The sequence below is a fragment of the Apis cerana genome, linkage group LG6, assembly GCF_029169275.1.
Source record: "Apis cerana isolate GH-2021 linkage group LG6, AcerK_1.0, whole genome shotgun sequence".
In the NCBI taxonomy this organism is placed as follows: domain Eukaryota; kingdom Metazoa; phylum Arthropoda; class Insecta; order Hymenoptera; family Apidae; genus Apis; species Apis cerana.
The window spans coordinates 4,019,412-4,043,707 of NC_083857.1; the positions used below are offsets into that span (position 1 = coordinate 4,019,412).

The 24,296-nt window shown below is 36.1% G+C and overlaps 1 protein-coding gene across 10 annotated transcripts in view; it reads right to left on the reverse strand.

Moving 5' to 3' along the window:
* The window catches only part of LOC107993428 (protein NDRG3), a 43,740-nt gene extending 22,389 nt beyond the window's left edge, over nucleotides 1–21,351 (reverse strand). For 4 of the 10 annotated variants that reach the window (XR_001765099.3, XM_017049830.3, XM_062076031.1 and 1 more), the window contains exons 1-3: nucleotides 10,562–10,925; nucleotides 6,134–6,548; nucleotides 2,708–2,761 (exon numbers count right to left, since the gene is read on the reverse strand). Coding sequence is in view for 8 of the 10 variants with exons in the window: in XM_017049830.3 (XP_016905319.1) it covers nucleotides 2,708–2,761; nucleotides 6,134–6,348 (269 nt within the window). In the remaining 2 variants the exon portion in view is untranslated. Of the gene's footprint in view, nucleotides 1–2,707; nucleotides 2,762–6,133; nucleotides 6,549–10,561; nucleotides 10,930–20,871 lie in introns of those variants that run through there. The other 6 variants (XM_017049831.3, XM_062076027.1, XM_062076028.1 and 3 more) reach the window with 4 other exon arrangements.
* Between the last annotated feature and the right edge of the window lie 2,945 nt (nucleotides 21,352–24,296).

Sequence of the window (24,296 nt, forward strand, 5' to 3'; positions counted from 1 at the left end):
AAGATTACATAAGGCGTTGTCTTGAAAATTTCGATTTCACGCAAGATGGTATAGAATTTTCCAATGTTTCGATCAACGTTTCTGACTCAATATTCCCCTAAACTATTTGAAACTGGAAAAAGAGAGAGGGAAATTGGCCATTGTTTCTATCGAGTTGGAAATTGAGCTAAATCCCGAGGATCCTGCAATTCAGGTGAATCCGGCATGTTGCCAAGTGGCACGAAAACGAATTTTTCAGCGAAAGTAGAACAAAATGACGTATGAATTCGCGGCGTCATAAGAAATTTCTTACATTTTAATGTCCCGTTAACACCATTCGTCATCACGTACAACTTATATAACTGTAACACAAAAAAATGAATAGGAATCAATGAAAAGTAATTAGATTATTTCCTTGATATATACGAAAAAAAAAGAAAAAAAACTAAAACGTTCTCCTTTTAAATTAAAAACAAAATTTTTTGAAGATTAATAATTAATAATTGAAACGTAACGCCATTATCTATCAGTCATGAAAGATTCAAATTTGTAAAATGTATTTTCTACGTCTTGACTTTGAAAACATTCTTGATACGATATATTCTCTATATTTATTTCGAAAGACCATTTTGAATTTTCCACTTTAATTTTATTCCATTTTAATTTTATTGTAAAAAAAAAAAAAAGAGTAAAAAGAAAAAAAAATGAAACGTGAAACTCAACTTCACTTATCCATCGTTATTTTTTAAGTTATACGCGGCACTGTCAACTATCACAAGCTTGTGACACAAATACCACGTAGATCGATAATCCTCAACTTCTTTATTCTCTCCATGTAACACGGAAACGCGTATTCTATTTCGAGTAAATATTTTTAAACCGAGAAAATCAATGTTGTTGAACAATTGACTCGTTGTTTTCTGCTTTAATGGACCGTAATTAATCCTAATTTCACCGTTAATTGCTCTGCAACGAAGATCGATTAGGAAGAAGTACAGAAGCGGTTCCGATTGCAAGTAGGGCGCCAGTCTGTCTGATTATCCAATTTTGATACAAGAGGAAAGTGCACGGTGATTCACACGCTTTAAAATCGTCGATACTGATCAACGTTTCTCAGAATTTATCATATTCGAAAGGGAAAATCTTCAACGATTCACAATTGGCATGATTGCTTCGAATAGATGGATAGACGGATAGGTTTCGAAATTAGCCACGGTAACGAACGAGTTGGCCACACGTATATAAATAAAGTGGAGACAGGGAATTCGCGTGGAAATGGAGTTAATTACGATACAACACGATAAGTCGATCGGTACGATAAATTGCGAGACGTGTTACAATTGCGACGTATTTGACAAAGGAATTATTTACGACGTGGACTCGTTCGAATCGAGCGAGCAATCAGATAAAAGTGTAATTCTCGAGTTTTAATTACGTGGGAACAATACGACGCGTCCACAAAATTAGAAATTTAATGTCGCGCGTCAAAGCTGCTCTTTGCTTGTGGTCGGCTCGAATTGGCTCGTCGTGCACACGCGAGTGAAACGTATTCGAGACGGTTACATAACGCAAATTTCATTAAAATCCCCCGTCTTGTTGGAAACTGCGTTCAACTTCGTGGCTCGTATCCATTCCTCCTACCGTGTCCAACCATCCTTTCATCCCGTTGAAAAAAAAAAAGAATTGAGGACAAGAAATGAACGAAGAAATTCGCGCGTAATTGTTAATTCGTAGACAGATGTTAATCGTTGATCCGAAGGAAGGTTTTAAAAAAGATCATCGGCTCCCCGACGAAGAAAGGAACCTTGAAACTCGAGATATAATAATATTTGAGAATTCGAATCATGCTTGAAATTTACATTTAAAATGGAGACGCGATGGCGTGAAACTTTCCAAGAACTTTTTCGTTCCGACAAAGAATGGAGCGAAGGGTTCGTTTCGAGTTCGTTCGAAATAATCGGCTACAAGAGTTCCATTCCATCCCTTATGGAAAATCGAGGGAATAACCTCTCGTTTCGCGGGGAACGATGATAATTTCCAGATAAAACTTTTAAAACTTCGTCCTTTAATCGAAAAATATATTTTCCACGGTGAACGGCGGAAACGATCATTCGATAAACCGTTGGGAGAAATAGGTCGCACGCAATACCTCTCGCCATTACAATTTCATTTTCACCGAGTTCGAGTTAATGCATCCTATCGATTCGCTCTTGCGTTAGAACTTGTGGGAATTGCGATAACTTCGAATGGAAAAAAAAAAAAAAAAGAAAAAAAAGAAAAAAAGGAAAACAAAAAATACACGTATAAAATATGACACCACGTCGTTCCAGATTTTTATATCAGAGATGTGTGTACGTTACGTGTGCCGTACGTTTGATATTAACGGTTTATCGGAAGCAAACCTTGACTTGTCTTTTGTACTTTTGAAAAGAAATAATATAGTTGCCACTCTTAATAATATAGCTGCCAATTATCTTGACGATCATTCGGCTTTATTGATATCGGGGTCAATGCCAATTCTCTCTTTACAAGCCTCGGACAACAACAAAAATCCCTATGGAACGGATGTCGTATTATTACAGGGTATATACAACAGCTTGGTTCGATTATCTACCTACGAGTTTCTTTTCCATTGTACATCTATCACGAAATGCATAAATACAATCGGTATATATCCGTATATATATCTACAGGTGTTGTCTTTGTATTGTTATTCAACGAAACTTACCCCAAAAGAGCTGATTTCTCGGGTGTGGCGGCGGTCGGCATCCTGTTTCTTTCCCTAGAACAAAATGGCGGGGAATAATAACAACGCCCGGCCCTAGCGGCTTACAACGCGGCCCTCTACCCGGCTGTCAGAAACAAACAAACATTATAGCAAGCAATACCATTTTACTACATTCTCCAAAAAAAAAAAGAAAAAAAAATATCCAAAATTAGCAATACAAATCTCTAAGTAATTCGTTAGCACGAGTTTCCATTCTAATTATTGCTTTTTCCGGTCGACGATCGAGCAAACCGCATCCCGTGAATAATGTCACGCGATCATTTTTGCCGCGTTCACGATCAGTCATCAGAAAGGGGAGAGAAGATTCGAAGAATAATAATAAAAGTGAACCAGAGCGGTGGAACGTTCGTCTGGTAACACATTCGCGACAACAAAGACGGTTCGACCGTTCCGCGCGAAGGAAATCGAGGATCCGTGCGGTCGAGAGAGACGTGTCGTGGTGAATATATATACAATGTTGTGCGGAGGATCGACCTCGCAGGAGGATCTTTCGAACCGAGAAGCCGGTTCCGCAACGCACGCGTTGTCGTCGCGCGCCACGAACCACACGCCGATGCAACTCGAGCGTTGCGAGGACAAAGAAACACACATCCGACACATCGTGCATGCGAAAAAAAAAGATTGGTGATAATAATAAACGTAACACTGGTGATAGCTTCACGAGAGAAGACACGAGATCGCGCGTTCTTGGGATTTGATTTTTGTACTTATTCATAGTTCGTTCGGTTTTTTCTGTTTTTCTTTGAAGTTGGTTCTATCAATTTTATATAGATATTGTTTGTAGACAATGGTATATTTTTTTGGACAAAGGAATTTACGAATTCATAAATATTATCATTCTATTCATTTGGCATCGAGACGAATGGAGGTTGGAGAGATTTGTATAACTGGTAATTTAGATGATAAAGGAAAAGATCTGTGTAAATTTAAACGTGTATTTAGAATTAAGATGTAAATAATTTGCTGAAAATAACAAGTTAAATATCGCGTAGACGTAGCGATCTCTTTATAAGAGTTACTTATAAAAAAGTTAATCAATCTTCATATATCAAAGTAAACTTTTCCTCTGAATTACATTTTTACCTTACCATTTTATTATCGATATTGAACCTTTTTTCTTCCCCGATATTACACAAATATTACAGAATAACAAATCATACTACAGAATAACGATAACGCATATCCTATAAAACTACAATCATTATCTATAATTAAACAAATTAAAAACCAACTTCAAAGAACCTCCTCCCGCATATCTAACTTAAACATAGATTAATCGTCGAATAAAAACATAAAAATTTCCCGATAAGATATTAAACTCTTCCTTTTCCTTAAAAAAAAAGAAAAAACATCAATTAAACCTCCCGAGGTTCCGATATCTTTACCAATGATTAAAATTTCGTATATAATTTGCGAACACTTATCACCGGTGTCGAGTTTTGCAAGCGCAGCCAACGGCTCGAAATCAGCATAGATAACAGTCGAAGTAACGAGCACACACACAAACGAGCAAAACAGGAAAGCGTAGGAAGTCGAAAAGTCATGCAACGATGGTAATACGCGCGGTGGAAGTGCGAGGAAAGGAGTGACGTTCAGGTCGCATGATGCGGCTTACCTCGTGGCCTGCTTTTGTGCCCAGGCCGATCAATAGTCGCACCACCAACTTCCGGTCCTAAAGTCCGTCCGTGCTTAAGGTTAAACCAGTCTTTGATTATTCTGATAACAGGGACACGTTTGTGCCTCATTCTATTTCATCGTCAGCCTCGAAGGAGCGTATACTATACGTAGAAGAAGCGGTCGCAGGATTGAGATCATCGGGAGGGGCCATATTGGCGTGGTCGTGTTAATCGATTTCTCGATTAAGTGTCACGCGTAAATAGAAATGCATTCAAAAAAAAGAAAAGAAAAGAAAAAATGACCGCGATTGATATTCGAAATGCAAGAGCGATCGTGAAAGCAATCGATTTCTTTTGTCTCCGGATAATACTCCTAGATCACTAGCGCCTTTGCCTCCAAAGGCTTTTTTCTTCGTTCGAATGTTCTAGAAACGATGTTAGAAATCGTTCACTTTGTCGTTTATTTGGTAGAAACTTAGAGACACAATTTCGAATTGGAACGCGGGCGAGAAAAATAGAGAAAAAGGGTGTGGAGATCCGTAATGTGCAAAATATGACCCCTTAAATTCAATATTTAAAGCATCGGCGCGATGTATTTTATTAGATGCATTAAGAAACTTCGTCTTTACGAGTTCTTTTCATTTTTTTTTTTATTCGAGTTAAAAAGCAAGCTGTTAGTAAGTTAGATGTTTGTAGGAGCGGTGAATTCTAAGTAATTGAAACGCGACTCTCGTTATTTTCACGTCGTCATTTCTCAAAATCACACCAACGTTTCTTGTTAATTTTAGTGCTGGTTATAAAAAAAAAGGTAGGAAACTGTAACGATCGATTCCTCGACGCCAGTTCACCACCGTGACCAATAGTAAAAGCACTCTAACCATACCATCGACATTTTCGACCTCGAACCGATCATTCGACGACCTCCTTAGCCTCTGCCCAAGTTACCTCCTTCATTGATCGCGTTTGTCTTTCAATTCGAAATCTTTCTTTGATACGAACAATGATATCTTAAAAAAAAAAAAAAGATTCGATAGAAAAGCTCTAAAGTGCTTCTTTTTTATAAAATAACGATACAATTTCAATTCAATTATTAACAAATTTGAATTTCTTTTTATCGTCGAATTATTAATAAAATCATAGATGTTCAATCTCAATATGAAAAGATTACTTCGTCAAATATAATAAATTTCATTGAAGAATAGAATGAAATAAAAGAAAAGCAATAGCATTTCAAAAATTGCTAGAGTGAAATTGAAAATAAGATTGAAAATAAAAATTAAGGATAATAGAATGAAATCGACGCATTATTTTGAAAAAATTTTAAAAACTTATTAAATATATATAAACTCGATCGATTTTCTATTAATTAAAATTTAATATCTTGATAACTAAATTTCACAAACAAGTTTTTTACTTCGAAACTTGACAATCTCAAGAACGATATTTCCATTAATAATTCAATTTGCCATTTGCTTTGAGATACCATTATTCCAACGATTCTCCTTGACTCCAGTTGCATATTAAAATTATGCTAAAAATATGATTCGACCATCGTATCAATCGTGCATCGAATCTATCCAACAATATTACTTAACCCCTTAACACAATGGAACAAGTATCTAAGTAAGAAAGGTCCGAGGTCGATAAACGGCGAAAAGACGAAGCGAAACAGCGTGTCCCGCGACCATCACCCCTACCTGCCGACCGGTTTTTCCCCTGTACACGCAGACAATATCGTATAAGGCATTACCTTGAGACGATCGAGACGCTCTCACGGCGGTCCACGATCAGAGGGTCCTTTTTCCTCAGCTCGACCTTGGGCGAGGCGAAACTGAAAGCCTTCTTGACACTCTCGAGGACGCTTTGTCCGGTGGTCTGTGTTTGGTCGACGATCGTCGTGCTTTTGTACACGTCTTCGCCCAGGTCGCCTAGCGACCTGTACGAAGCGCCAATACCTGCCGGCATGGCGACCCTTTTCCCTCTGCTGTTACTCGCCCACGATGACAAACCCCGATGCTCGACGACCTGTACGGACGTCTTCGACAAGGATGATCCTGTCCACCGTTAAAGGTGGATCTATCTTTCTTACTTCGCCGTTCCTCACCCGACACTCTCGTCCCTCGTTTGCCGCCCCTTCGGCCGCTGGTGTAGCCGAGTTGATGATGCTGATACGCGTGCCCGAAGCCGAGATACGCCAATATCGTGCGTCAACAAGGCAAACGAACGGGCAAACGGGCAAATAAAGAAAATCCAAGATAAGGAGATTCCATGTGAACAAGCTCGGAGCTATCGATCGAGGTATTGGCAAACGATTTTCTGATATGAAAGGGTTGTCGTTTTAGTAAATAATGGTGGGGATAATCGTTCTATCGTCTCGAATCGACCCGATCTCTGGCCAGGAAATTGTAAACGTTTCGATAAAACGGATCAGCGTTTAATTATTTGAGATATTCGGGTAATTCGATGTTCGAAATTATTCTTTTAATCAACATTATATTCGATAAATTATTATTACGTGAGATGTTCATTTGTTTTCAAGTATCCAAAAACGTGTCTTCTTTATGCTGAATTAGGAACATTTTGATTTTTATCCTTTTCAATATGAAGAATAGAAATATCGAAGTTTTAAAACTTTCCTCTGTGATAAGAATTTTTATATAAAAGTTTAAATCATATTCAAAAATAGAAGTGTTTCAAAGTTTGCACTATTATATAGCTAAGTCAGATACTGATAATTATATAATTATATAATATGTTTATATTTGAAAGTTTGCAATTTAATTATTTTGATTATCTTGTATTTCAATCCCAAGTTTGAGTCTGATTTAAAGTTCGGAATTTAATGATTTAGTATGAAACAAGAATTGCTTATAATTCATGTTTCGTTGAAATATGTAGAGAAGAGAGAGAAGGAACATTTTCAGTGGAATTTCACGAAAAAGTCAGTTTTACATCAAGTATACCATTCGTTGTTATTTTTTCTCTCGTTCTCATCCGATTTTATTAATGCTCCAATAATTTTCTTAATTAAACAGTTCGTTTCTCTGGTCAGTTCAATTTCTCTCGGTAACTGAATCGAAGCCATTCGAATATTAATGAAAATGTGCACGATACGATCTTTTATATAATTCAACATTATTTGTGATTCGTCACGAGTTTCATACATACACCTGTGTCCACAGCGTTCTCCTCTTAATTTATTCAAAACCAAAAGCGGTCGAAAGGCATGGATAACACTACAGTCACTCATTATTGCTGTGCATCAAGGATACGAAGCTACGTTTTATTCATGACGTCATTATGGTAGAAAGGACAGCTACACCTGTCGTTGCTCAGATACAATTGCAATTATTGTTTTCGCCGGCCGATGATTTACCTCAAATATCACGATATATTGACTTAAAGACTTGAAGTCAAATCGTTTTCATTATTACTCGACATTTCTTCAAGTAGGAATGATAGAAAATTTTAATCCACACGTCTACGCGTATATCTTTTTCGTCTATATTCTTGTTTTATTCCGAGATGAATATCTTTTTATAAGGTAATCGCTTTAATTCGAGAAATTACAGGCAGGCCACGAGACCACGATCTTATCTAAGTGCACCTGTCTATCCTAGGTTGATGTTTCTTAATTGGTTCCTGGCTGAAGAAAGGGACAGATGTTACGGTTTCAGAACTAATAGGACGTTTCCTGTGCACGCCCTTCCTCGATTCCAGATCTCGATCCGCTTCTCGAGATTATGGATCTCGTGTCTAAATCGACCAAAGCGATATCTTTATCCTCTCCCGGCCGTTCGACCTTTCCATTAACTCAGAAATGGAACTCCTTTTGCCAATACCTCGTCGATTGGTCCTCGCGAAACAAAACAAGAAAAATAAGGAGAGAAGAGAGATAGAAAGGGGGAAACAGAGATAGAATAGGCTAGGAGAAACATGGCGTTAACATGCACAAAAATTCCATGATTCAATTATGATCATTACACATCGAGACAATCATGCGTGGCTTCATGCCAACTGCGAGGTGCAACTGCTGTGCGCCTTTGTAAAAACAGATGCTAAACGGTGATCGGTGTCTATCCGAAATGCGCCATCGAAATTGTTCGAATCTCTGTGAAAATTTTGTGAACGTTCGTTAAAATTTCGATGACCAACGAATGATTCACCGATTACACGTTTTGTTTATGGTGTAGATACTATTTGAATGAATATATTCGGAAAAAAAAGACACGTGCATACAAAAATTATGGATAAACAAAGGCGAGCCAATTGATGATCCTTTTGTACAATAATTTATTGGTTAATAATAACTGAAGCGTTATTCTTTTTAATTTTTACAATTAATTTTGAATAAAATAATTCACAAATTTATTTACTTCTTTATTAATATTATGAGACAGAATTTGTGAATGTAAATCAGTGCAATTATATTTTAAAAATTATATTTTTATTTAGTAATAATTTAATATTTTTATATTATATAATATGATAATAATTTATGAATTATCACATGTAAAACTTTGCTAATGATATTAATGCAATTAGCTATTGTGCAAAAGAATCATGAATTGATCGTTTTGTATTTCGATACGTATTTGGCTTCTTGATGAGCTTGATGTCAAAACGACAACGATAACGATCGATAAATGTACCCGGCCTGGCTGTCACGAAGAAAATAACGCCTCGTAACGCAAGCGTTTCCGGTTCAATCCGGTCGACGCGACCCGTTTCGACGAAAGCAAATTTCTTTTCTACAGTATCCCGTTATCGACTATAAAAACGAAAGCGTAAATCACTTTTTACGGACACAACCCTCTTCAGTGCATCAAGGGGTATTATCGCAAAGACTGATGGTCTTCCTGTCAATTAAAACCTTCACTGACCAAGAAAATTTGTTTTTCAACTCTAAAGTTGCTAGACGTTCTTCATACTCATGATTATTAACTTCTTCTCGTAATAGAAAAAGATATGAAAATAAAATAACGATGCACCGAATAAAATTATAAATCTAGTTTAAACATAATGATTGCTTTTTAATCTCGTTTTTAAAAGTTCTATAAATTTTAATCAAAAAACGGACAATTGAAAATCCAAGAAAATTTGTTGTTCTAATTAATTTATTAAACGCAATTGATCTTAAACAAGATTCTAAAAAGTTTGACGCACACATATTCACGCACGGAAATAAACCGATTTCCGTATTAGCCGATGTTCCCTCTGTCTCTGGACAGTCATTAATTTGATATTCGATCGTAACCGAATCGCATTAAATCTTTATTGCGAATCAGCAAAAAAAAAAATTGTAGAAATAAAATTATTGATGATATTATTCAATAATTTTCAATGATATTTCTAATTATTTATTCGAGTAATTGTTGTAAAATTAATTCATAAATACGCACGGTGCATCGCTTAACCTCGCAATAAATTCTATAGACACGACTAGTACGTATAGGGATCAGCTGCTGCTACTCGTATAGTCAGCTATGCCTACGTATGTATGCACGTACACAGAGAAAATCTTTCTAAAGACTCAACGGTGTCGTTTTTCTCAAAGGGTGATTCCTCGAATTCGAGAAATATATCCGCGCGCGTCTGAATCCTGGCCCAGGAGGGTCGTGTATTGATTTTTCGCGTGGATAGCCGCGTGTGTAACGTCTAACCTCATTTCCCGTCGAGTAATCGTATACCCGGGCTGGTATTGTGACGTATCGAGCTCTCGATCGTATCGCTGACGCTTCGCACGATGGTGAACGCGAAATCCCGCCTAATGGCGGGAGTTCGTTTAAAAAACGTATCACAGATAGAATCGAGATCGATTGCGCGAGGCGAACTCTTCGACTTTCGTTACAACATCGAATGCCTCGCGTCGAACAGCGTGTCGTGGACGATCATAACCGCAATTTCATCAACGGAAAAATCGTGATGAAAATCCGACAAAGAAACGGACGCGCGCATTGATCACGAACACACGTACGCGCGTAGAAACATCGACGGAGATAGTGACGACGACGACGACGATGACGAAGATAACGACATTCTACTACCACGGAATCGTCATCGATCGAAATGTTATACATGCCGTATTAGGGAATTTTTTTCTGTTACCTTTTCGATTCTCGAAATGGTTCTCAACACGGGGAATGCGCGTGGATGGTGCACGAGAACTGTGACTCACCTCGTCTTGCGCGGCTCCCGCTGCGGAATCCTGGTACCGAAAAAGAGTTGCAGCTTCTCTGCGACTTTCGAACACGATAGCACGGAAACAGAGACGCGATAGACGAGTACGAGACGCAAGGAATTTTGTCCGAACTTGTTACGGACTTCTATTCCTCGCGACAATTCTGACGACTAATTTGTTTCGACTTGTTTTTATCTCTTAACCGACACGACGTAACTTTCGTTGTTCCCTTCTTTTCTTCGTTTGCCCTTCTCGCTTCCGACGTGACGTGTGAAAACGCACCACGAGAGACGAGACTAACGAGAGACCGTACCGTGTTCTCAAAGGCACCGCACGATTACTATTGGCCCGAATACACGACTCAGACTACAGACTGGTCAATGGGAATGCGCACCGCTTCATGCGCGGTATACAGCGGATCGAACCGGTTATGGACGGTCTACCGACATCTATCTTCGAAATCCTGATATAAAAAGTTTATGGTCGAACAACCTTTGATCGACCTTGGATAAAACCAACTTTCACTTTATCGAGCGAGTTTCGTCACGTTTCAGACCTTCCTAACCTTAAGGGTTTGTTCTATCGGTTCTGCAGGGATTCACGATATCTATCGTATCGTTACCAGTTGTCTAGTTACTTTATCAAAGTAGAGTTACATATGGATTTATGCGATATAGATAATTTTTATCTGATATGTTGCTATTTACTTTATTTCTTTTTAAAATTTTATATAACATTAATGATATTTTCATAAAAAATATTAACATATGTAATGTATAGTAGTAAAGTATGCAATTTCTAATATGTAAATATATAAATATTACTAGGTAATGTAGATTTGATGAAAATGTTTGCTATTTGTGACGTTAATAAAATGCGAGATGAAACCGGTCTTGTAATCGAATGACGCTTCTACAATGATTATCACGAGGCTTAACAGGAACGATCCAGCTAGATCTAGTTTGAACAGCATGAAACGATACAAAAAGAAAGTTTCGAACTCCGAAAAAGAGATTTATGCAAATCACTGTGCATAACATCGTATTTTGTACATTTATTTTCTTTAATACAATTTTATTCGACAACTATTAAACGTAATGTAATATATAACTGTACTTAATGTATGTGATCGATCCAATATATCGATCGATAATACCTCATTAAAGTACATATAATCTCTCTCATCTCTTGATTTCGATCATCAGATAATCACTACGTTATTATTGTCGAACGAATTGATGTTTATAGAATAATTAGAATAATTAATATATAATATACGAATTATAACGCGATATATATCGTTATAAATAACAATTTTAAACTTAATACTTTAATTATTTAGATTAAAACTTTTTCAAACACTTTACAATTCGGACGACGAATCGAATTTTAGTCAAGGATACGATTGCATTCAGAAACCCTACCATCAGCGTCACTTTAAAAGTAAATTAACGATCAAAAAGACGAAGAAGCTCTCTCGGATGTTCTTTTGTAACCATCAAAGTGTGCAGCAGTCTATATCTACATCACTACGATTCAAGGTAATTCCGAGTTGCATTACGTTGTCGGGCGTAAATCTGAAATTCAATTGCATTCTGGACCGTCACGTCCCACTTTCATTCCCTTCCCTCGTTGATCAGTTACCATTTACCTCGTTCCCGAGATTAGTCTGCAAGAATCCCAGATCGGTTCGAACACGCTTCTCTCCTCTCCTATTCTCCATTCCTCGATCCGATCGATGCCATTTCCCCCCACCCCATAATCGAGTCAAATATGAGAAGAATGGAACAACGAAACGGAGGTGCTCTCGAGAGAGCTTCGAGAGGAATGGTCTGTTTTATGAAATTCACTTTGACGCGAATGAGAGAGATTAAATTTACGAGGAGGCGGGCGTACGAATTGCAACGAAATCTTTGAAATGGGAGGGACGTTTTGACTTGGCGGAGGATGGGATGAAATCGCGAGCTATCGTCTCTGACAGCATCCATCCTACCGTTTGACGACATCAAGGTAAACGAAAATCTTTTTCCTCCCGTCTTGCCAACGCCCGAGTAATCCTCCCCGGAGATTACCCGGCCGAGCGTGCCTTTATTTATGTCTGGTTAAAAGGATTTTAATACACGTCGAGCGTCGGACGTTGCACCCGTATTCTGCTGTAGTAATTCAAAAAGACGCGAACCATATTTCTTAACGGTATCATGGCCCATGACGAGGCCTCAGCGGGATATTTCCGTAAATGCTAAATGCGGGATAACATCCGCATTTATCGCGATATCATACTTAACTTTTATCACTTCATTTATTAATCGTTGAGAAATCTTCGAATCTTTTTTGATTGAAAAGATTTTTTCGATTTATTTGGGGTAAGGTAAGCGTTATTAAATATATAATTATACTTCGATTGCCAAAATTATTTCTCCTTTCCGATCATGTTCCGCTGAATTTTTAAAATTGAGACACATTATTAATTAAAAGATAATTTAAAAGATAATTTAAACACTTTGGAAAGTTTCCGATAGAAGAGTTCTCTGAAACGATTTGCATTATATTTAAGATGGTTTCTTTGAGTGATGAATAATAATCAGATACAAAATGGTTAGCTTTTAGAATACATAATCACGAAACTTGTTAAAAGTGAATTACTTCTCGCTTTTGCTGAAAAACTTACTTGAATAAATAATAATTAAAATATAAAAATTGTTTAAACGTATTTAATAATTTTCAAGTATTATAGGAAACATTTACCATTTCCTCGTTAAAATTTTAATTAAGACTTATTAAAAGTCAGTCGCGAGATGTAGAAATTGATTCTAATTGAAATTGATTGATTTTTATAACGATGCAAATTAAAACACAAATTAAATTAATTATGAAATATTAACAACACGGACGCAAAATACGAAAATATAAAAGCGGTGGAAGTCAGAGTGTGAAATATTACCAGACTTGACATTCTTTCTCGTTATATCTCGTTTACGAGTTTCTCTGATACGATACGTTGCATCTGAATCTATCCCCCCTATCCTCCTGCTCCACTATTCGTCTTTGGAATCTTCGTGAAAAGATATATATCTCCTTTAGTATATTCATCATAAAAATGTATATTTATGTATATTTTCACCGGTTTGCTACGTGGAATACGTATTGTTACGACGCACTCCTCCCTCCACACTCGTTCCTACCCCCTCGATTACATCGGATTTGCAGGAAGTGGCATACGCGAGCTTGTTCATTCGTACGTGGGGAAATACGTGGTTTGTAATATGCGTGCAACGTCGGGAGCATATTTTTTCTTACGTTTCTACTCCACCTTACATCCACCCCTATATAGTAGTCGATGTTTTTTACGTTGGAAATTTTTCGCTTTGAAGGAAGGCTTTTATACAAAAAAAAAAAAAAAAAATTATGAAGGAACGATATTTAGTCTGTCAACCGTTATGAAGAATCGTTGTAAACGTTGCAGAGGGGACAGGCTTAAAGCTATTTTATGTAATTTTTTTTGTATAGAAAACTCGAGTGCTGATCGATATCACTCTCGTTGATGTTTCTCTGTGTATTCCACTTGTTTCGTCTCGTTTGTTTTGTAATTTCCTTTTCTTTGTTGTTCAACATTTTTCTACAAAATTTATATCTGTTTTTTAATCATGATCTATTCGAATATATCGAAAGATGGCTTACACTGATATATTGGTATATTTGTCAAAGACATCTTTAGAGAATTGACTTGAAAAGATCAAAACGAAGGTAAAAATTGATATACGAACGATTTAGATTTATTTATTAAACAGTTTAAGTTCGATGGAACTGGAAGAAAAAGCGATGATAGAAAGCTGTATTATTGTCTCACCTTGTTTATAACGTAAACTTAAGCAGCTTGTAATTTAATAAATAAATCTCTAACGATATATTTGTTTTCTTCTCCAGACTAGATTCCTCAAACAAATATTAAATCTTTGCACAATTCATGCATGCCTTCTTATATTATTTAAACATATTTAAACATAAATTACAACAATGGATCAATGTAAAATAAATCAGGAACAATACAATTCTATAAAACAGCGAAAATTTTGTTTCATTATTAGAATTGCATCGGTCGGTTGTTAATCTTCCTGATGGATAAAAAAATTGAATCGAGGCAGGCAACTTTTAAATGAATACGTATGCAACGTATTAAACGGGAATGAGCTTCGAACGAAGTTCGCGTCAAGGATAAGATTAATGTACATTTTTTAACTCGGTCGGAAATTGGATAAGTTCGTGCAATGTTGCAAACATTATTCATGATGAAAACGTTCCCCTGTTTCAAATGATCGCTACCTTGAAGCGATGATGTTTCTTCCTCGTGCAACTCGTTATTATAAATTCGTGAGCTATGCGTTCTTCAAACTCGAAGAATATTGAATTCGATAAACCTGTTTCAATAAGCGTGCTACAAAAATAGATACAATATTCAATCGTACATCATTTTCTTCGTAAATTATATATATTTAGCATGATATTCATGAGATTTTCTTTCTCTCTCTTTATTTTGCATAGGAAAGTCCTGCAAGCGAGAATGCCCGATTTTACGAAAGAAATCGTTAAACCAAGTTTCTTGAATCAGTACACGTCCCTCGAGTATTTTTTACACGTTCATCGATGATCCTGGTACTGGGCTGCACTGCAGAAATCTCACGGAGTAAAAGATATAGCAATGAGACACTGGGGTGTGCTTCGATCGAGTATAAGGGAGGTTGGTTGTTACCTCGTTGTATCGTCCCCCACACTGGCAATGCTTTCGACGCCAATTCTATTCTTACATGTGTATACAGATGTGTATATATATATTTATATATATGAAAAGAAAAGAAATAAGCACGTTGTGCTCATTTGTATCCTTGGCAAGTGATCGCATAAATAATACACATTCCAGAAATATGCTCCCGGTAGCGCTTACAAGACAGTGACCGAAATTGTGTATTAATATTAAATTCCCACGAAGCTTTGCAATGTTATGAATCCGCTGTCGTGTCCAATAACAAGGTTTTTGATGCACGAGTTTTTAAAACAACCATTGAAATGATTGAATTTCTTTTTTTTTTTTTTTTTTTTGATCCAGGAAAATTTTTCATCAATATTGTGAATTGTACAAAAAAGAAATCATATACAAAGTGAGTAATAATATATACGTGAGACATTTTTGGAGGATAGATCTTTTTATAGGCAAAAATTGCTATAAAAAAATATCGAATCGATCGAGGTTCATTTATTGAGTTGTAAACGATTAAAGATTAGAAGAAGAAGATTTAATTAAGATTATTAATTTAAAGTTATTACGATCAGAGAAATTTTAATATATAATCTACAAGATTTATTTGAAAATATATTAAATGTGGTATTCGGTTTCCATACATATTCATGATTAAAATATCACGTGAAATTACCTAGGAAAATTTACTCGTAGAACGGCTACTGTAGAACCGCGATTTTTCCTCGGGTATAATATGCGTATTAATAAAAATCTTCATAAAAAGAATCGTTTTACATAGGTTTTAAATATATAAGACGTGAGGGACGCGTTTTAAATCATCACAATTGTTCGACATTTTATGCATATTCGTTTGCAACATCTATGTTATAAGTGTTCGTATTATCGTATAATTTTCAATAAATGAATATTTGAGCTTTTGAAAAATGTAGAGAAATCCTTGCATTTAAAAACTCTTGTTATTCCATCATTTTATTATTCTTTTTATTATTCAAATTTCAACTTTTGTCTCGAATGTCGAATCTTGTAATTGATTGATCATGCATCGATATATCTTCGGATAATTGATCACTTTTCATCGGTTTTTTAATTACTTTTTACACGTAAATAAACAGTTTAAAATTACGTTCTATTATTCAATCATTCTAATACCTCGCAATAATAATAGAATAGTTAATTTTGAAAATCTAATGAATCATAAATCATTATTTGAATCATAAATGATCCAATGATTATTAACTATTCACATCGGTAATAGCCGATTTATCGTACGAGGATTAATTGCAAATTGAAATCATAGGGAAAACAATGCGCGAAAATATATTAAAATTAATATTTACACGCACGAGTGTTTAACAAAATTTTATTAACCAGCAAAACGTAAAACTCGTAATAAAGTGAATTATACTATATACTTTTTTCTCTTTTTCACCCAATTCTCACTTATATCGTCATAACGCATCGGCCACGAGTATGAATTAAGGTAAAACATTTCACTGGGCCAGGGCGAGCTTGCGCACTTCCCCGGGGCGAAATGCAAACACGATGGAAACCCCCAGAAGCCGGAAATTACAGCCGCGTTTTAAAATGGCGCGTATTCGCATAAATAATTCATTCGGATAGAATTCGGAATCTGCGAACGAGGAAGCGCAGCGTGCAACATTGGCGTAGACACAGCTCACGATGAGCCAACCAAATCCTTCTGGCAAAGTTCGAAATTTGTACGCACAATTATGCAAATGCATCGGTATTCTCGGTAGCCGAGTTTCGCGCCCGCGTGCAACCAACGCCCCCTCGCGACAACTGTGAAACTGTACAACGGCTGCACGTGACACTCTCTGCTATATACGTATATATATATATTTTCCTCGAACCTCGGAGAACGCTCGATTCGCTCGCGTAATCTTGACAAATCGAGCGGTACGAATAAATATACGCGGTTGAATAAATATTCAGCACCGATTCGGGATCGCCATCTATTCGAGCGTCTAAAGTCTTGGAAGGATCTCGGTGAATCTTGGCGGGAAGTTCGAACGCACCTGTGCATTAACGTAAAAGGAATTCGAGTTTAATTGGCGTTTTCTCCCTCACGATCGAGCCCCATATCGTTTCTTGCCTCCCAATTTCGCCACTGTTCGCGAGTTCACCGCTCGTTCATTCCGGCAAAAACGGCAGTCGATTAAACGTTAATTGCTCGGTGATTTTCCTCCGGGCTTATTTAATTAATCGGAATGCCATTCTTAATGGGGAAGGGGAAGGAAATGGAGTTGTAAGCGAGTTGGAAGTAAACCTGCTGACTGAAACAGCCGAGTTTTTAGTTGGATACGATATTAAGGTGGATCAGGTAAACGATCCATTCGTCGATTAATCGTTGGCTCAAGATTGATGATCTTGAAGCGTTCGAACAACAGTGTGGAAAGTACCGAAATGATATACGTAATAGATAGAGGTAAGTTTTTAACGAAATTTTAAATTACAAAATGTTCGGGATTTATTTCTCTATCTTATAATACGCTGAAATTTTGGAGAGGGATTGATTTCATTCTCTCAAAATGAGATTCTTTCTCAACGAGAATAATATTACGTAATCAAAATTTTTGAATCACGTGATTTTTTGATGTTCGTTAGAAATTCGTTCTTTAATTCTTAATTAATCCGCGTTTAATACGAATATTAAGTTCGAATTGGGGATCGAATGCAGCCGATTATTCGATTTATTTGCATAGATACGAATGGAATCTGTTTATCAAATCCGTTTACCACGAAATTCTTGGATATAATAAGAACAGGGATGTAGACTGCTGCTTTAGAGTTACGCTTCCGTAAACGCGAGCATTCACGGGGATGCAGCTTCATCCCCAAACCCCTGGCCCCTGGCTGTAAATATTTAATAGCGAAACCGATGGGATTTACCGATCAATGTAAAGCCCCTTTTGGTCGTCTAGCTTCTGAACAGCCATAGGGCAGTTCCTCCTCTTTTAAGGTATCTCGAAAGGAGAGAGAGAGAGAGAAATAGACGATTGAGAACGATGCAGAGAGGAGGTAGGGTGGAACAGTCTTCTCCTTGCAATTTATTTTCGGCCAAATGGAGAGAGAGAGCTTCGACTTTTGGGGTCGTCACCGTATCCTGATGCCTTTTTCAACGTTAAGAACGGAAGACCGAGTTTATACGTTGATAGAAAACCCATCGTCGTGGCTCCTTTTGATATCACGGTTGGCTTCGAATCTTCCTGTCCTCGAATTTATTGCGGTTTTGATGAAACCATCCTTCGAATTATTTGCCTTCGATAAAATTTAAATTTTCGTTTAACGAGAATTTCATATAATGTATCCATTAGATTAGTGGATGGCTTCGTTAGTTAGAAATTCGTGGATTATTTTTTTTGCCTCGTATAATATAAATGAGAAGAAATGCGTGTAATATTTGAAGTTCCAATAGAAATCTGGAAACGATTCTTCTTTATTCTAAGAAATAATAAAAATTATCATATATCAATATTTCTTTGAATCCAAAGATTTCAATATAATTTCAATATAATATGATAATTTTCTTCTAACATTATTACAAAATTAATATTTTTTTCTCTAAGAAATAGACACAATACTTTTAAAAATTCTAATGAAAATAATATAATAAAAATTCGTAAATTTTTTTGAATTTATCCTTGCTTCTCATTCTTAATAATCCTCTGATTAATACAATCCGATTTCTTATAATCGTTTATGGCCATTTTTAAGAATTTAATTTCCTCTTCATCAGAATTTTCTCCGGTATTTCTCGTATAAATATCTCTATTAATCACGATTAATTTTCTCTATCCAACAAATATCGTTTCTAAAAGCTACCACCATTACGTATTAAACTTTCCAACTGCTCGATAAATCCTCTAACGAACATATATTAAAGCATAAGCCTTGGAGAGAGGGGAACTGTTAAGATCGTTAAAAATTAAAGCAAGGGCATTTGTTTATGCGTTTTCGCGGAACGTTATCCAATCGAGAAATAACGAGAATACGATATACGTTTATTCAACACAACAGCGTATATCACGTATATCACGTGCACGGCAAGAATTGCATCCGCGGTCGGCAGTTCCTCTGCAATTGCAAGTCGCCACTTCACCTCCTTGCACCTGTACCCTATCTATCCTTTTCGCAGGCAGGGGGGTCCGAACGAATGGCACGCACGTGCACGCGTTTGCAAATTCCATGCAACAAGGTTTGCAAGAAGGTAAACGTGAACGTCTTCCAGAATGGAAGTCGAGTACCAACAGATGCTACCCCGTTATTTTTTCCAACTGCATATTCCAAATGCATTCGAATAGTTTCACATGCACGAGATACTCTGCCTGTCCAATTCAATTTTCCTCGTTTCGATCGTTTGATTCTTTATCGTTTATCCCTTCGAAATCAAATTATCTTTTAGTGGAACACACGTGTGCGTTCAGTTTTGTTCAAACTATTGTTCCAGTCTTTTTTTCTTTTTTCGAATAAATTTTTTTTCCTCGAATATTTAATCCGTTTAATAATTGTCCATTAATCTCCTGTAACGAAGACCTTTTTTCTCTTTCTATTTTATTATTATCAATCGGATCGATAATAATGATTTTTTTCGAATAATTTTGTAATTATTATTTCAATAATGATTCAAACAAATAATTCTTTGTTTGCACGACTGTCTTTTTATAATATTTATTTCTTGACTCGTATCATGAGCTGTCTGGATAGGATTTTTTCATTTCAATATTTATTAATAAAAGTTATATATTCTCATCTGCAACATCTGCAACATTTGCATCTCTCACAAAAAATTTTTGAAATGCAAATATGATATAGATGAAAAATTTATAAAAATGTCAAATAGATCTATGAAATAAAACATTTTTTATATTTTCTTAATTAGTAATAATTGATAATTCCATTTTTGTTATAATAAATACGTTAAACATTTTCCTCGATACGAAAATAATTGTAACATCAAAAATGCCAAATGTTTCTCGTATCTTGATAAATTTGAATTTTATGTACATAGATTAAAACGATCTCGAACGGAACAGTGTTTGTATAAGTTTGTGGAAGTTAAAAAAAAAATGAAAGACAAAAAATAAAATATGAAATCACACAGCATTTTGTCTGAAAATATTTGTTTTTCCAAATTTACGTAGGCATAATTTATATTCAAGTATCCACATTTTACGCAGTTAAATGTATCAGACGTTCCACTTCAAAATATATCATTAGATACACCTTTAACCTTTAGAGTAAAATCACTTTAATGTTTCGATCCTCGACATGAAACTTTGTGTAACACGTACCTCTTATCTGTTTATTCTCCGTACAAATTTAATAACTTATAATATCCCATTTGTCGTTAGGATAAACGAAACTCAAACATTCGAAGAATAATGTAATATCAATATAACATTATTTCGTAAATTCTCGATATTTATAAACTTTCTCGTCTCGTCAAAACACTTGAATATTATTCGAAATAAATTTATAATCAGATTAAGTAGAATTAGATAAAAATAAACGTGATTCGCGATAAAATCTATACCTGGGATGTTTAGAATCGACGACGGCCATCCTCGAGGGTTCCAAGACGAAGAGGTCTCCTTGTCGTATCACTCTGGTACCCAGATACACCATGCCTTCGATTTCCTTACTGCCCTTACAACTCCACGAACCAGAAGTCGCAGACATCGAGATACCATCGCCATCCTTCAACCCGTAATCCTCGTTCGAACACCATGTCTTCGGCCTCGTACTTCCTCGTATATTTTTTATCATATCTCCCCGTCCTTTGATTGGGGATCAAACAAACCAACCGCCACGAGAAAATTCAAAACGCTCTCACTTCAATCCCTCCTGTACAACCACTCCGATATGGATATTCTCCGTCGATCACGTTTTGTTCATGGAATATATTCAGCCTCGACTGAGTTCGCCTTCCGCACACAGCCTCTCCCGCTAAATGACACGCGTTTAACCAACAAATGCCGCGATTACGTTATCGTTGGGAGGGTCTGGCAGAAACAGGTTAATGATTTCGTTACGGCGAGGTGAGCTCGAATGTACGCGTGCACGTAACCTATGGCATTATTGGCATGTTCGATCCACCTTAAAAACAGGTTTGAAATGATGGGGAGAAGAGAGGGAGAGAGGGAGAGAGTGTGTGTGTGTGTGTAAGAGAGAGAGAGAGAGAGACAAGAAATGCGTTATATAACCTTTTGTGACGCGGTAGCCCCAATGGCTCTTTGGAAAAGGAAATTCTTCGCTCGAGAAGACTTCTCCACGAGTGAGGTGCACACCGGTGAAAGGAAACCGCGAGGACGGTTTCTTGTCCGAAAGCATTTACTGCGAGGGGACTGTGAGGAGATGGCGGACGTGTGCGCGAGTAAGACACGTTTTCCTTTTACTTTGGGTTTTTCTACCCTGGGAAAAATTGGACGCGGAATAGTGCCTCTTGTTGATATACTTTCGTTCGTATCGAAGCAGATAAGTAATAGGATAGTAAACGAATGAATTTTGATTGATTTGAGAATAATTTTTTTCCAGAAGAACAAAACATTTTTACCCCTCCAGTTATTTTTTCAGAAATAATAATAATAATAATAATAACAATAAATAATTTTTCTATGCGAAAAATCGAGGGAGCATCGTTTTAAAAGTTTAATTGCTGCTCGAGAGATATTAAATATACAATCATTTAAAGCAAATTTTCACGCTTCTTTCTAATAAATTATCTAGAATTAATCGAAGAATTGATCAATGCTTTTGTTCCATCAATTCTTTCTATCTTCAGATCTCAAGTGTTGCCATTATTTATACTTTAAAAACACGATCGTTTTGAATATTAATCGAAGAAAACAGAATCTCCTGTCCTCGTCTTTCGCAACAATAATTTCCACCTTCCTTTAACGTTATCAAGCTTTCTACGAATTTCGTCCTTTCTAATTCTCCGTTTCAAGGATGAAAGGAATGCAGACGCACATCGTATCGGCTAGAGATTCGTGCAAGTATGCGGAGATAACGGCATCAGATCTCTCTCTTTCGGTGTGCACACGCGCCGCCGACGCCGGGAATTGCAAATTCTCGAATTGTACCGAGTGAGATTGGGGGTGAGACTTTTGAAAGTATAACCAAACGCATAAAAGCAACCAATTGAAATGCTCTGTCTGTTCACCGTTCCACGATCGCCTCGTTGCTTCAAAACGTGGAAAAGGAAGGGAGATACAACGCTGGGTCTCGAATTGGGATTAGCATAAAATAGAGGATGTGGGGAGGGAAGGAAAGTAGAGTATATTTTGTTATCTTTGTGCCGTGTCTTTCATCCCTTCCCACTTACAACGCCATCACTCGATTCTTTACGGAATTTTTCATGCATTTATTCCTTTCTTTGTTTGCGATCTTGAATGATATCGACCGTTGGCCTCCATTATTGAAAACTCAAGTGTATTGGGAGGTATATTTTTTTTTTTACGTCTTTAGATATCCACTATGAATCTTTGAATTGTTTATGTATTAAAGGGCTTGTATTTTATCGATGATGGTATATAAAAATTTTACTTTATATTTTTAACACGCTTCGATGTCTTCGAGATAATTCAGCGATATTAATATTTATGGATATTGAGAATATTTATTAATAATGTAATCTTTATTTTTGCCTGTCTTTTTTATTTTGATTTAATGCTACTTTGTTTCATAAAAACTCATACAATTTTGATAGGCAACTAAATTTCTAACTAGTTAATTCTTTTCTTGGCAAGGATTGAGAATTTATACGAAAATTTTAAATTAAGACTTGAAGATTAAATATGAATTTTGTATTTTTGCAAAGGTAAGATAGATGGTATGTGCAAACAGCCTATTAACGGATACGTGTTATCGTGCATCATCAGAGTGTCAGTCTATCAACGAAATAACATGTTTCCAATAAACTTGTCTCTCTATCTGTCGACAAGGCTTTTGTTAGCAATATTAATAGGTGGCCATTGGCATCAATCATTCGTCCTTCCTATTGATTGCTCTATTTCTGCATGAATTGCTTTCTGTATTTTCGTGGAAAAGACATATTGCTTTATAAATTATAAAATGCACAATTATATTTGAAAAATATTTCACATTCAATAAAAAAGTTTCACGTGTTCTTCTCTTGTGACTTATAGAATTTCATTAATATCTATTATATTTTAATCATACAAGATAACAATTACAAAATTCTGTGCTTTACAATTTGTCGATGTTATTTTTACGAATTATTGCGCAAAATGTGTGAAGTGAACAATCGAACAATGCTAAAGATGATCAATTTTTTTTGCGTTTTTACAAAACTGTTCTACGATATTTCAATTTAATAGCACTACCGGTGTTTAACGTTACGCTTGAATGCAATTTGCGCGCTTCTAATTTTGTTACACGGACACGTATACACCGTGATACTCGTATAAACGTTCCTTTTATTTTCCTCGTGTAAATATCAAATTCGTAATTGCGATTACGCATTTGGATTACGCGCACAGGTTCGTCGAAATATTAGAAAATAAAGAGGAAAAATAACAACGCAGGTAAAATGCGACCGTGTCATTTATATTTCTAATAGTGGCGTAATTCTCTTTTGAAATACATTTACATATTATTACGTCCATTTTCTCGTACGCATTCGTTTTCCTGGACAGTACCGGGAATTTCGCTTTGTATCTCTTGACTTTTACATCCATCATCGTATATTTCTTCCGGCGTATGGCCACGGAGCACAGTATTCTCGGGAAAAGATGCACGAGCGACAATTAAATTATGACGTTTAACTTTTATATCTGTTCCATCCTCATCTTTTGCAAGCGAAACGTTCGTTTTTTTTTTTTTTTTTTTAATATCCACATACGCTTTACTTTAACAAGGATTTAAACGTGATAAATTAAAGCGGATTATATAATATAAATGCGTTTTTCGTATCGAGAATTGAACCAGAATAACGAT